Source organism: Lytechinus pictus, chromosome 15, assembly GCF_037042905.1.
Source record: "Lytechinus pictus isolate F3 Inbred chromosome 15, Lp3.0, whole genome shotgun sequence".
In the NCBI taxonomy this organism is placed as follows: domain Eukaryota; kingdom Metazoa; phylum Echinodermata; class Echinoidea; order Temnopleuroida; family Toxopneustidae; genus Lytechinus; species Lytechinus pictus.
This window is the reverse complement of record NC_087259.1, coordinates 29,028,511-29,041,529: the sequence shown is the minus strand read 5'-3', so window position 1 is coordinate 29,041,529 and position 13,019 is coordinate 29,028,511. Positions and strand designations below refer to the sequence as shown.

The following is a 13,019-nucleotide window of genomic DNA, read 5'->3' as shown; positions in this document are numbered from 1 at the left end:
CACCACCGTCACTAACACCATCACTAACATCACCACCACCATCACCCCCACCACCACCATCACCCCCACCACCACCATCACTAACACCACCATCGTCACCACCATCACCACCGTCACCACCATCACTAACACCACCGTCACCACCATCACTAACATCACCACCACCATCACCCCCACCACCACCATCACTAACACCACCACCACCACCACCATCACTAACACCAACACCTCCACCACCACTATCATCATCATCATCATTGTTATCACCACCACCAACACCACCACCACAACCCCCACCACTGCCTCCACCACCACCACCACAACAACCCCCACCACCATCACCACCATCACTAACAACACCACTACCATCACAACCCCCATCATCACCACTGTCACCACCACCATCATCATCTCAATTATAAGCTTTGTGCAATGGACCCTAGAGTGACAAAAAATCTATCTGAATGTGAAAGTCTAGTGCTGATAGTTACCTTAATAGCTTGATTCCTAGCATCATAGGTTGCTTGATGGGCCAGTGTAGTCTTCTGCGTTGTCACCGCTGCAGTCGTAGTTGGTTTAGGAGCTACTTCAGCCTCCACCTTCTTACCCTTAGCCAGTCTGCTTCGACTACGAGTCTGAGATGGCGTCTGGGAAGGGGTCTGTGTCTCTATTTTAGGAGGGGGAGTCGGCTCTGGTTGAATACTGAGGGGAAGCCCCTCCCATTGGCGAGTGCCACGCTTGATGAGTGGAATGTATTCATTGTCTTCTAGAGGGAGCCCTGCTTGTTTACGTCTCATCAAGGCACTGGTTCTCATACGCTTTGGATCCACCCCTAAATATAGAGGAATTTCAATAGAATATGAAGTAACATAGAATTCTAATGATGTAACATAATTGCAGATCAAAAAGACAGTATGACACAATGACAACCTATCTTCTAAAATTAATAATTTCAAATTCTTTCATACTTCTGTTATACATACCATTGCTGGGGTGTTTAATACCTTTATCTCAAAATAAAAAAGAATGATGAGGGTGGCTTAGAAAAAAGCTGTACTTTGAAAATATAGCAATGGTGGCAACATCATATTATCCAAAATTAGAAATCTTTTAGGCAAAAGAAGGTTGCTACTTATGTTGTACCTCAAAAATCATGGAATGATTTGTCAGTGACCTTCAATAACAAATTTGCTCTCATTCAATCTAATGCACAGATTTTGTTCACTAATAACACTTGTTATTGAAAATCACAGACAAATAGCTTCATTAAACTCTCTGCAGAAGCTCAGCAATTGATCATATGATCGATTTTCAGTAAATTGATTGTATATCTTGGTCAACGTAACAGATCATAAAAATCAGTTCTACAACCAATTCCTAAGCTTTCTGTTACGGAGATGAAGACCCTGTCTTACAAAGAGTTGCAATAGATTCTAAAACAAACTAAACTTGCCATTGATTTAAAATTTGTATCTCTTGACAACACAAATTTGAATCAATCCTAATTTGAGTTTGATTTGAATCTATCGCAGTTCTTTGTAATAAGGGGCCCAGGGCTTATTTTGATCTGAATGAACTGAGTAGACTTACGGCCAGTAATGACATCATCTACTGTTAGTTCTGAATCAAGGAGAATAAGAAGCTGCTCTGTTGTTGTAGCAAGCTGCTTCACAAAGTCATCTCCACAGCTTTTCATAGAATCCTGTATTATATACAAACAAAGTAAACTATATGTGAAGACAGAGTCTCTAACCAAAACATATATTGAGATTTAAGAATTACATACCAAACTTTCAAATTTCAATTAATCAAGATTCATGGCCTTTTCATATAAATGTAAATTTGAATATAAACACTGTCTGGAATAACATATTTATCAGGACTAAAACTAATCTCTTCAAAGGTCCACTATTATTATTTTGGCTTTAGATCGAACTTCCAATGCTCAGTTCATTCAAGGAATTAATCCTACACTCTTTCACTCTCACTTCAATGCTTTGAAATTCTACACCTTTTTCATTGTAACTTGCTGGCTCAAAACATATCATACCATAGCCAGTCTAGTGGGGAAACTAATACTAGGATTATTGCTTGAAGGTTCAAAGAAATTGTGTAACATAAACATGTACGATTATAGAATTAAATACTTTTCAAGGGCTATTGGATAAATTCTTTACCTTGAGATTCTTGGCGTTCTCGTCGACCCCAGCCATATATTCCTTCCTCCTCTCCTCTTCCTGATGACATAACGATACAAGCTCATTGTGATTGTGAGGGTGCCCTAGGGTGGGGCGCAGTAAGATCTTGTGCTGGGTCTAGAAAACATAGAATGAAGGAGTAACAGGTGAAAAGGAATTCACTAATTCATGTGTTACACAAGGTTAGACAGATAAGTAGATAGCTAGGAGTATAGATGATTGATAAAATGCAATATCATTATCATGATATCTGTAACTGAATCTGCCAGAACTAGCTTTCTGATGTAATGTTAAGAAGGTTGAAAGATGGAAGAGCAGAAAGGATCAGAACCAAGGCAAAGTCTGGTTCATCCCATGCCAGTCTTTATTCTCAATAGGGACTAAAATCCCTTCGCAAAGAAATGTGTGAAAACTTCTCCCTCTTGAACTGAAGTTACACTGGTTTGATTGCTGTATGAATTTCCTCTACTCCTTCCCTATGTTACAGCAAAGCAGGAGCTATCTGTAAATGACTTAGAAACACCCTAACTCTCTCTGTCTTACGTTTGAGTGAACAACCTCCCTATTTCATTAAATAACTTTAAATACGTGACATTGAGTTATTCTAAGAAGCGTTCACATGTAGACTTACCCTTGCTTTCTCCCACTGGCTAAGTTTCTGTGTGAACTGTCCTCCACCTTGTTTCATCAAACCATTAGCTTTCTGAATGTGATGTTTAAGAAGCTGCTTGATGACCAGTGGTGGAACCTTGGCTACTTCTATCTCAAGCCTCTCAAGCTGCTCACGAAATTCTGAAACAGGAGTAAGAAAACGTGATGAAGCTTTCACTGGGTGAGCTTCTGAAGTTGAACGTTTATTGAAAGGATACACTCGTCAGCTTCATGTTTAGTGGATCATTATCTACTGATCCCAGTGTTGAGAAGAAATTAGAAATAACTTTAATACAGTTACTTCAGCTTATATGTAATAAGACTACCATTGGTTATGATATTCATCGTCTTGTTTGTAAAATTATACTGGAGTTTTAGGAGCTACACTCGTGTATAGAGAGACAAAAAGGAGGTAAAATACCTTACCTTGTAAGCATTGGTTATGATATTCATCGGCCTGTTTGTAATAAGACTGGAGTTTAGTGACGATCACATCAGCACATTGTTCAAAGATCTCGTGAATGGCTTGAGGTCTGGTCACAGGACGGCTTCCTTTCTGCCTGTAGTACAGCTGTGACATAAAGAAGAAAACAGACCGTAACAACTCATACAATATACAAGATATTGATAATTTGGTCCTATCAAAATTAATGTATGGATATAACATTATGCCTTGACGATTATGGAAGAGACAAATAATAGAAACAGATTTATTTATGTAACTTCTGAAGGTTTCCATGGCAAAGAAGAATAGTGTAGTAGGTTTCACGGTACACCATGTATCTTACTTGGGCAAGTGTTGGTCCTGAAAAGGACCACCAAATCTCGACGTTTCGACAAGTGTGTTCTAGTCGTCTTCATGAGAATAAGCAAAGTTTGTAAAAGCAGGCCTTATATACTCTGTCAAGGTGTGGTATGCACGGTACCTTGCAAGATACATGTCTCTGATTGTGATATTCATCAGCTTGTAAGACTGGAGTTTAGTGACGATTTAATTATATTTATAAATGGAATTGGCGCTTTACAAATTTAATCAGATTTATCATTATCATCATCATCATATTTCTTATCATATAAGAAAACTCACATCTGCAGTGGTAAGCAGACCATCCAAGGTATCTTGTAGTGTCTTCTTTATCAAAGCTAAGAAATGACTGGAAAAGAATAATAACAAAGAAAAAGAATAGAAAACGCTGCTAATCATGGTGGATAATAAATGGAGAGTAAATGATAAGTGTCAAGGAAAGCAAAAAATAAAAATTGTGACATTCCACTACAACTACTAGCTTTCATCAGGCAATGTAAAACAAAACAAAATAAGAACAAAATATTCATTTGTGAAAGGAGACTAAAAAGCAACAATAAAATAGTATTGCAAATAAGTCAAATTGTTATCTTCTTCATTCATTTACTGCCTAAATGCCTTACTAATCAACTGATAAAGAGGTGACATGAAAAGATATGAAATTAATCGCAATAAAGTACAATAAACTTTAAATATTTATTAAAAACACAATTTTCCTCAATTATAATGAAAGAAATGTTTAATATGATACTTACATTTCCTTTTCTGGCTTTTCTCCAAAGACATAGTACTTGGGATCAAACTTGAGACCATTATTCTTGTTCTTTTGAATTCTATTAATTAAATCAGAGAAGTGAAAATAAATATAAATATTTGCTTTTTCTGCATATTTCAGCATATTCCCTGAAGTGTGGTCATATTTAACAGATGATAAACATTTTGAAAGTGATTCAATTGTTATAATTTCTTATGCAAGATAATTTTAATATTATTACCAGTAGTTTATCTTTTTTTAGACTAACTTCATGTATAAAGCAAACTGATGAGATGAATTGATGTACATTTCTTTAGAAATTCATACAAAAAATGCTGAATTCTGAGCCAGTTAAAGAACAGAGGCATGAAATCAAATTAAATGATTATCATGTAATTCAGACTAAAAAAAAGTCTTTAAATAAGACATTGTATTCTCTGATAGTGGTACAGCTGAAAGATAAAAAGCTAGCATTCCAAATATGCATGGATTAATATTCATGTTTAATCTGGGTTTAAACTTGGTTTTATTTTAAGAATACCACACATTAATGTGAAATGGATTTTGTAGTAAGTTCATGCAACAACACCTTGACCAAATGTTGAAATAAGTACTCACCCGGAAGCACTTCTCCGTGGGTTGTGTTCCGAGGTCATAGAGGTGGTTCTCTTCACATGGTTGACCTTTGACCTCTCCTTATCAACAAGCTTCGCAGGGGGTCTAGCCACACCCTTTCCCTGCCCGTCTCCGGCAGTAGAAACTGGCTGGGATGCTAGGGGTCTAGATACAGCTGAGGTATAACAAAACAATATACTTATATTCAAACATTAAACTTTCGCAATTAAAACAGTATGTTTAATTCCTATGTAGTCTTAATATATTTTGCTTTATGTTTTTTTTTCATGCATTGTAAATATATTTGGCATCCTGTACTCATAAGCACTACATTTGTACTAATTACAATTGTATTTGCTGTATTCATTGCATCACTACATGGTCCTTTACTTGTTAAATTAAAATGAAAGCCAGTCAATATCCTCATTATTACTTATAGGCCTACAGCTGTATGATATGCAATTCAAGCTAATATCTGTAACAATTTTGTCTGTTTGCATGTTGGTACTTCCAAAGTCAGGTTATTCTTGAACTTGATGAAGTAATTATGACATAATGTGTATACAGCGCAGGTGCGCACCATGCAAGGTGTGCACATACAAAGACTTACGCTTGGATTTGATGAAATAGGAATATGGATATTATGGACTAATAATTTACTAGATAGGCGCAATAGGAAAATGACAAATTGGCAGAAGGGGTGTATGAATATTATGGTCCCTAGTCGATCAGCTGAACCCTGGATGGCTCATTGTGACATATTTTGTGTTGAATTAATCAATCAGACAGACAGAATACGCATTTATATCTGGTCTCTAAAAAGCCTCATTCATGTAATAATGGTCTCTATTAAACACCCCCCCCCCCCCCGATCTGTACTTAGACTTACATGGAGTCGTCAATGGTGTCTCCTCTTCCTGGCCTTTCATCTTGTGCTTTTGTGATCTGATGGGGAAAACAAATCAAACTAGTATTTATAATATTGTTGACCATTTAATCAGACTGAATACCGGGGGGGGGGGGGGGGGGCATTTCATGAAAGGACTTGTCGGACGTTTTATCCGACAAGTCCCATTTTATTCGACAGTTACCATAGTAACAGTACCTCTCAGCCAATCAACATCAGAGAAAGATGTCAGATCTGACAACTTGTCGAATGAAAATGTTGATGAAACACTCCCCAGGATAGCGTTTCATGAAAGGACTTGTCAGACGTTTTATCCGACAGTTACTAAGGTAACAGTGCCTGTCAGCCAATCATAATCAAAGATAGATGTCAGAGCTGACATCTTGTCGGACGAAAGTGTTGATGAAATGCTCCGCATGTATCAGGCTATCCTCATTCCAGCTGATATTCAACCGATATTAGTACACCACAGAGGACTACATGGACTTAGTACACACCATATTCCTTTATACTAGTGTCCATGCAGAGTAGACTACCAACACCCTATAAAAAGGAAAGCCATGAACCACCAAGCACCCTCCTTTTGTTTACTCTCAGTAGAGTTAGTATGTCTTCACCTTAAAAAATGTCTGGCTTCTTGTACATCATATGCACACACACTATCACCATTACTTCTAGCCTGGACAGCTGATGATAGAGCTTTTGGGGTGCAACTAATTAAAGAATCGAAATTCAAGATATTAATTTGTAAATTAATTTCTGCAGGCATCCATAACTGTTCTTTTTTTTTTTGTTTTGGGGGGGGGGTTAAAATGCCCATCTTCGACAAAAGGATCACACTCATATCCATAGAATATCACAACTACATGTACTACAACTCTGTGATAACTTTCTACATCATATATCAAGTGTCTTACGTGAGGATGTTCTTGATGACCGAGACAGCAGCATCTTCAGACTGTAGCTTGGCTGCTTTAAGTGCTGCTGTTGTAGTAGATGTCATGGGTGTCTGAGCTATAGCTGTACTGGATGTCTGTTGGCTTCCTACACCTTGCTGCTGCTGCTGCTGATCACTTGTAAATACAACCTAATAGGAGATTGAGTGTAAAGTATATATTAACCAAACAGGTACTAAGCTTTAAAAAAGTAAAGATTAATCTGTATTGGTTCTGCAAATTGGCAACAGTCTTTTATATTCATTTTCATTCTTTAAAACATGTTTTTAAAAAAACTCCTGACATCATTCAACATGACTCACGATAGTGTATAGAGTCATGACATCATAATGCAATCTTAGGCAAATAAGATCACCTTGTGTAATGAAAAATAATCTGATATAAACTCACCTTTGGTGTGGTGTTTTGATTTCCCCTAGAGGATGGAGCTAGGTTAGCTGTAGGAGCATTCAATAACAGGTGTTTAGCACAGTTCAGGTATTGAGCTCTCTCATCAAATGCTTGGAAGATAGATGGTAACGTCTCCAGTAGCTCACCAGGGGTTATTTGCTGTAGAAAATAAGCACAATAGTAATCAATGCAAAGGATCCAGATTGAGTAGCCTATGGGAAAATCCTCTATACTCCTAATTATTTTCATATTATCCCAAATTATTACTGGTACTTTATACACCACTGAATTAAAAAATGTGAGTTACTCGAGGCATAAAAACAACAGCCATACTGAGATAAAATATCAATAGAGTAACATTTTTTTCAAAATTTGGTGTAATTGATGAACATATCCACATACATTTTGTCCAAAAGGTTTTATAAAATTTATCAATTGTACATATTTAATATCTGAATAATAACATACTAAACTTGAAATAAACTCAGTTATAGACCACCTAGCCTGAAAAAAATAATATGATTTAAACTCACCTCTATCTAGTTTGGGTATCTCACAGGCATATACTTTAGTTTCTAGTTTATAAAGGAGTCTCATAAAGCCTGTACATGTATGTGCTTGATGAGACCTTGATTTAATAAATACCACCTAGCCCAATGAAAAATAATCTGATATGAACTCACCTCTTTGTCTAGATTGGGTCTTTCACAGGCATCTACTCTAGTTTCTAGTTTGTTAAGGAGTCTCATAAGGCTTTGTGCTTGTGTATTACTCTGTGCCACCTCTCCTTTGATCTTAACCTGTGTGTTGTTTAGCCATCTACTCAGCTTCTCAATGAATGTCAGATCAAACAGGTGACTCTTGAATCTAAAACAGAAATCATTCAAAAGATGAAAGCCTTATTCTCGAAACCCTCAAAATAAATAACTGAAAGCAAGCAAAACTTTTATTCTAATATTTGATATCAAGATTCAGTTGGAACAATAAAATCTTAGAGAAATCTAAAATACACAAAAGAAAATTGCATGAAAGCCTACATCATATGCACTACAACCTTTGTTTATAACAAAAATATACAATCACACTCAGTCTTTGGACTATTTTGTCCCATTTGATCAAAATGACTTGGCTTTATTCAAACTGAACTGAATAGACTACAATAAAATATATTAAGATTAAACTGAATGAAATCACTCTTGAAATGATGATTTCTACAAGGCCTTTTCCTATGTGAACTAATGCAATACTGTGTATGCCATAAAGCATTGGAAGATATGAGGTTTTCAAAACACCCTTACAAAACCTGCCTCCATTGCCTGCAGAGATGAATTACTTATAACCAGGGTATGATCTCTTGACTTACCTATCCTCAAACTTTCCAGCTATAGTAGTAGCTTGTGCCAATCTCCTTGCTTCCATTCCTTCTAAATCAGCCATCACAAATCCTTCAGCTGAATCTATCTTTGTCGCTAACTTCTCTAATTTCTTCTTATAAGCTTCTACCTCCTCGGGAGAGAAGTTACCACCGCCAGAAAATAATCTGCAGAAGGAAAAGAATTGTAAATGAAAAGATGTTCAGTACCACAAAATCTTAAAACAGTGCAGAGTACACACATCATTCAAGCTTTTCACCTTCCACTTTTCACAAGCAATACAAGAATAAACAGAGAAACATAAATAAAAGGGATTTTTCTTTATAAGCACTTGGCACTAAGCGATGGTTAACCGTTATTTTCTAACATGAACAAAAATTACAGCTCAGAATATTTTGTGTCATTCGTCCCCTTTGACTTCTATTTTCTGTTTGATTTTGTCTTCTGTTTATCATGGCATTGAGAAGGCACTTAAGAAGTGCATATCAAGAAGCACTGAGTATGTTTTCACTCGAGGTTTGAAGCTGAAGGTGACTCAAATGTTTTTTCTACATATCTAAAATGATGGTGCCCCCTATAATTTAATTAGCATATGGTCTTCACAGAGGGCCATATCCTTGAACCTAATAATGATTATACAGAATCTATGAACCAAGCGTTCTGTGTGGTTTGGATGTCCCATGTTTGGTGGTTTAGCTACAGCACTACATTCTTTCCATACAGGTGTCTCGAGAAGAAATCATCAGGCTAACCCAGGACCAAAATCCAGTTAAAACCAATTAGGGCAAAACCAATTGAAACCAGTTGGCCAACTGGTTTCAATAGGGAAATTGGAACAACTGGTTCCAATTGAAAACCAGTTGCCAATTGGTTCCAGTTAAAAACCAATTGAAAACCAGTTGCCAATTGGTTCCAGTTAAAACCAATTGGGCAACTGGAACCAGTTGGCAATTGTTGTCAAATGGTTCCAGTTGTTCCAATTTCCCTATTAAAACCAATTGAATCCAATTGGAGGCAACTGGTTTCAATTGGTTCCAGTTGAAACCAATTGGAGGCAACTGGTTTCAACTGGAACCAGTTGAAACCAATTGGTTTCCAACTGGATCCAATTGGAACTTCCAGTTGGAACGAACTTAATTAGTTACAAATTAATTAGCATTTGCAGTAACTATTTCTCATGCCAACACAGAAGCAGTGTTATATGTCTATTAATACCAATGTAAAGGGCATTGATAAAATACAGACTTTCATGTATATATATTTATATGGAAGATCTTCAAATATATGTACTTTTATTTGATGTAATTTGGTAACAGTTAGTGGTGTACTAATTATCCTTTAATCTGTTTTAATTATAATCTATAACATTTATGAACATGGTTTTCACTGCTAAGTATTCTAAATACTAATCTTTAAAAAGTGTGGTACTTGAAATTGTAAAGAATTAAATAGATACATTGTTAATGATGATTAATCTCATAAAACATTAATCTGTGCACACTGGCAAATAATATGCAAATTAACTGGTTTCAATTGGATCCAGTTGGGTAACTGGAAAATTTCCAATTGGAAACCAATTGGAAATAATTTCCAGTTACCCAACTGGTTCCAATTAGAATTCATTTCCAGTTACCCATCTTTCCAGTTAGAAGTCATCTCAGTTACCCAATTGGTACCAGTTAGGATTTCCAGTTACACAACTGAATGGTTCAAGTTAGGATTTCCAGTTACCCAACTGGTTCCAGTTAGAAATCATTTCCAGTTGGAAGTCATTTCCAGTTACCCAACTGGTTCCAGTTAGGATTTCCAGTTGCCCAACTGGTTCCAGTTAGAAATCATTTCCAATTGGAAGTCATTTCCAGTTACCCAACTGGTTCCAGTTAGGATTTCCAGTTGCCCAACTGGTTCCAGTTGGGATTTCCAGTTACTCAACTGGTTCCAGTAAGAAATCATTTCCAATTGGAAGTCATTTCCAGTTACCCAACTGGTTCCAGTTAGGATTTCCAGTTGCCCAACTGGTTCCAGTTGGGATTTCCAGTTACTCAACTGGTTCCAGTTAGAAATCATTTCCAGTTGGAAGTCATTTCCAGTTACCAAACTGGTTCCAGTTAGGATTTCCAGTTGCCCAACTGGTTCCAGTTAGAAATCATTTCCAGTTAGAAATCATTTCCAATTGGAAGTCATTTCCAGTTACCCAACTGGTTCCAGTTAGGATTTCCAGTTGCCCAACTGGTTCCAGTTGGGATTTCCAGTTACTCAACTGGTTCCAGTAAGAAATCATTTCCAATTGCAAGTCATTTCCAGTTACCCAACTGGTTCCAGTTAGGATTTCCAGTTGCCCAACTGGTTCCAGTTGGGATTTCCAGTTACTCAACTGGTTCCAGTTAGAAATCATTCCCAATTGGAAGTCATTTCCAGTTACCCAACTGGTTCCAGTTAGGATTTCCAGTTGCCCAACTGGTTTCAATTGGTTTCAACTGGAAATTGTTAAATTCCAGTTAAAACCAATTGAAACCAGTTGAAACCAATTGAAACCAATTGAAACCAGTTGGAAATCCAACTGGTTTCAATTGGATTTTGGTCCTGGGAACTTACTTGAAAGACTTGATGAACCTTGCATTGGATTCCCTAAGCATCTGCAGTGTATCATCAAGGTATGTCCTGAACTGCCTCAAAGAAGCCCTGATGACATCCATATGAGACTCAACCTTGGTGTTCACTTGATGAGATAGAGATACCAAACTGTACCAAAGATAGTTTGAAATTAATATTTTAAAAAGGTGGACAAAAGAAAGGCTTAAACCTAGCTGTTTACAAGGATTTACAAAGTATTGTCAAGTTCATATCTGAACTGCCTCAGAGAAGCCTTGATTATATCCAGCCCTTGGGAGCATTTTATTAACATTTGTTGTCAGTCAAGTTGTCAGATCTGATAAATTGCCTTGATTTTGATAGGCTGAGAGGCACTCTTACTGTGCAAACTGTCGGATAAAATATAAATTGTCAGCTAAAACTTCTGACAGGTCCTTTCATGAAATGCTCCCAATGAGTTTGTAGAGCAATGATATTTAGTTTCCTAATCAGGGGTCCGATTACAAAAAGGTTGATTATCTTCAGAAATTTCCTCTTGATTTCTACTCACTCTGCCGATCTGGAGGCATGGACAAAGACATTCTCCATGGTATCAATCTCTTGCTTGAACTTCTCCACTACCCCATCATGCTCTTTCTGCATCGTAGCAAACCGCTGCTTGACCTCTGACAGAGCGCAAGACACGCCCTTAGAATGCTTGCTGACCCGTTCCTGATGAAGCAGAAGTTCTGCAGCTCGGACGTTGTGGATGTCAAGCTCGGTGCGCTGTGAACGGGGCTTGTGAAGATGGAGCCTCAGGTCTAACTCACTCTTTAGCTCCTCAGTCTGAGTTGATGATTGAAATATGATAATAATGATAAATATGAGTTATAATGCACAAAATCCACTTTGCGAAGTGCTCAAGGCATAATGAAAGAAAGAAGAATATAAAAATATAACACAAAGTAGATGACCACAATCAAAGATAATTAAGATTAGGAAGCATAGGCGAGTCTTCAGGGTATATTTTAATGTACCAAAAGAAGTACAGTCTCATAAAAACCAATACATGTATATGATAGACAAACATAAATGTAGAATCAATTTTGAGAAGACAATTGTGCATGTACAAGACATGCAAATCATTGTATCAATTTGTATTGTGGGTGCTCACTAAGTGATCGCATAGGAGTGATCTCTATAGCAAACCAATGCCGATTGGAAATTTAGGAGTTTGAGGTTAATTCATGAAGATGATCTATTCTCTATGGGAATGCCTGGCGTACACACAGGGGCCACCTGTTTCTGTGCATTTGGATGGACCTGACAGGAAACTAGATTTACCTTAGCAGCAACTACACTGTGAGCTCTCTCTACTGCATAGACCTTCCATTCCTCAAGGTGCTCCAGAAATGACATCCTCATTCTACAGAGAGAGAGAGAGAGAGAAGGGGATGCAGAAGGGAAGGGGGTTAGAAAGTGAAGACATATTAATCAATCAAACAACTATTATATTATTCATGAATATGTAGTGGCCACATTAATGAAAATATAGATTTGAAAAATCATAAATAGATTCTGATAAACCAAGGTTAAGTGTTGGTCAAAAATTGATTTTGGGCTCTAAAATCAGCCAATAGAAGCTATTGGGGACATACCAATTTAACCTTTGGCAGAGCTGCCAACATTGGGATGATAGAATCCAGTAGATTTCGCGGAGGTATGATTTTGTGAGGGAGCGGCGGAACGTTGTCCCACGGATGGGAGTTTTGGGTAGCAAAACACATTAGGAAACAACA

The 13,019-nt window shown here is 37.2% G+C and overlaps 1 protein-coding gene across 2 annotated transcripts in view; it reads right to left on the bottom strand.

The window, feature by feature from the left end:
- LOC129278046 (coiled-coil domain-containing protein 180-like) overlaps positions 1 to 13,019 on the bottom strand; it is a 36,675-nt gene that overhangs the window by 4,143 nt on the left and 19,513 nt on the right. For both annotated transcript variants that reach the window (XM_064110453.1, XM_064110452.1), the window contains 16 exons: positions 12,565 to 12,646; positions 11,792 to 12,066; positions 11,245 to 11,391; positions 8,640 to 8,816; positions 7,960 to 8,143; positions 7,277 to 7,435; positions 6,848 to 7,017; positions 5,913 to 5,968; positions 5,027 to 5,198; positions 4,410 to 4,487; positions 3,937 to 4,003; positions 3,276 to 3,420; positions 2,830 to 2,990; positions 2,178 to 2,315; positions 1,591 to 1,702; positions 492 to 832 (listed from right to left, as the gene is read on the bottom strand). In XM_064110453.1, the coding sequence (XP_063966523.1) occupies positions 492 to 832; positions 1,591 to 1,702; positions 2,178 to 2,315; positions 2,830 to 2,990; positions 3,276 to 3,420; positions 3,937 to 4,003; positions 4,410 to 4,487; positions 5,027 to 5,198; positions 5,913 to 5,968; positions 6,848 to 7,017; positions 7,277 to 7,435; positions 7,960 to 8,143; positions 8,640 to 8,816; positions 11,245 to 11,391; positions 11,792 to 12,066; positions 12,565 to 12,646 (2,464 nt within the window). The remainder of the gene's footprint in view (positions 1 to 491; positions 833 to 1,590; positions 1,703 to 2,177; positions 2,316 to 2,829; positions 2,991 to 3,275; positions 3,421 to 3,936; positions 4,004 to 4,409; positions 4,488 to 5,026; positions 5,199 to 5,912; positions 5,969 to 6,847; positions 7,018 to 7,276; positions 7,436 to 7,959; positions 8,144 to 8,639; positions 8,817 to 11,244; positions 11,392 to 11,791; positions 12,067 to 12,564; positions 12,647 to 13,019) is intronic.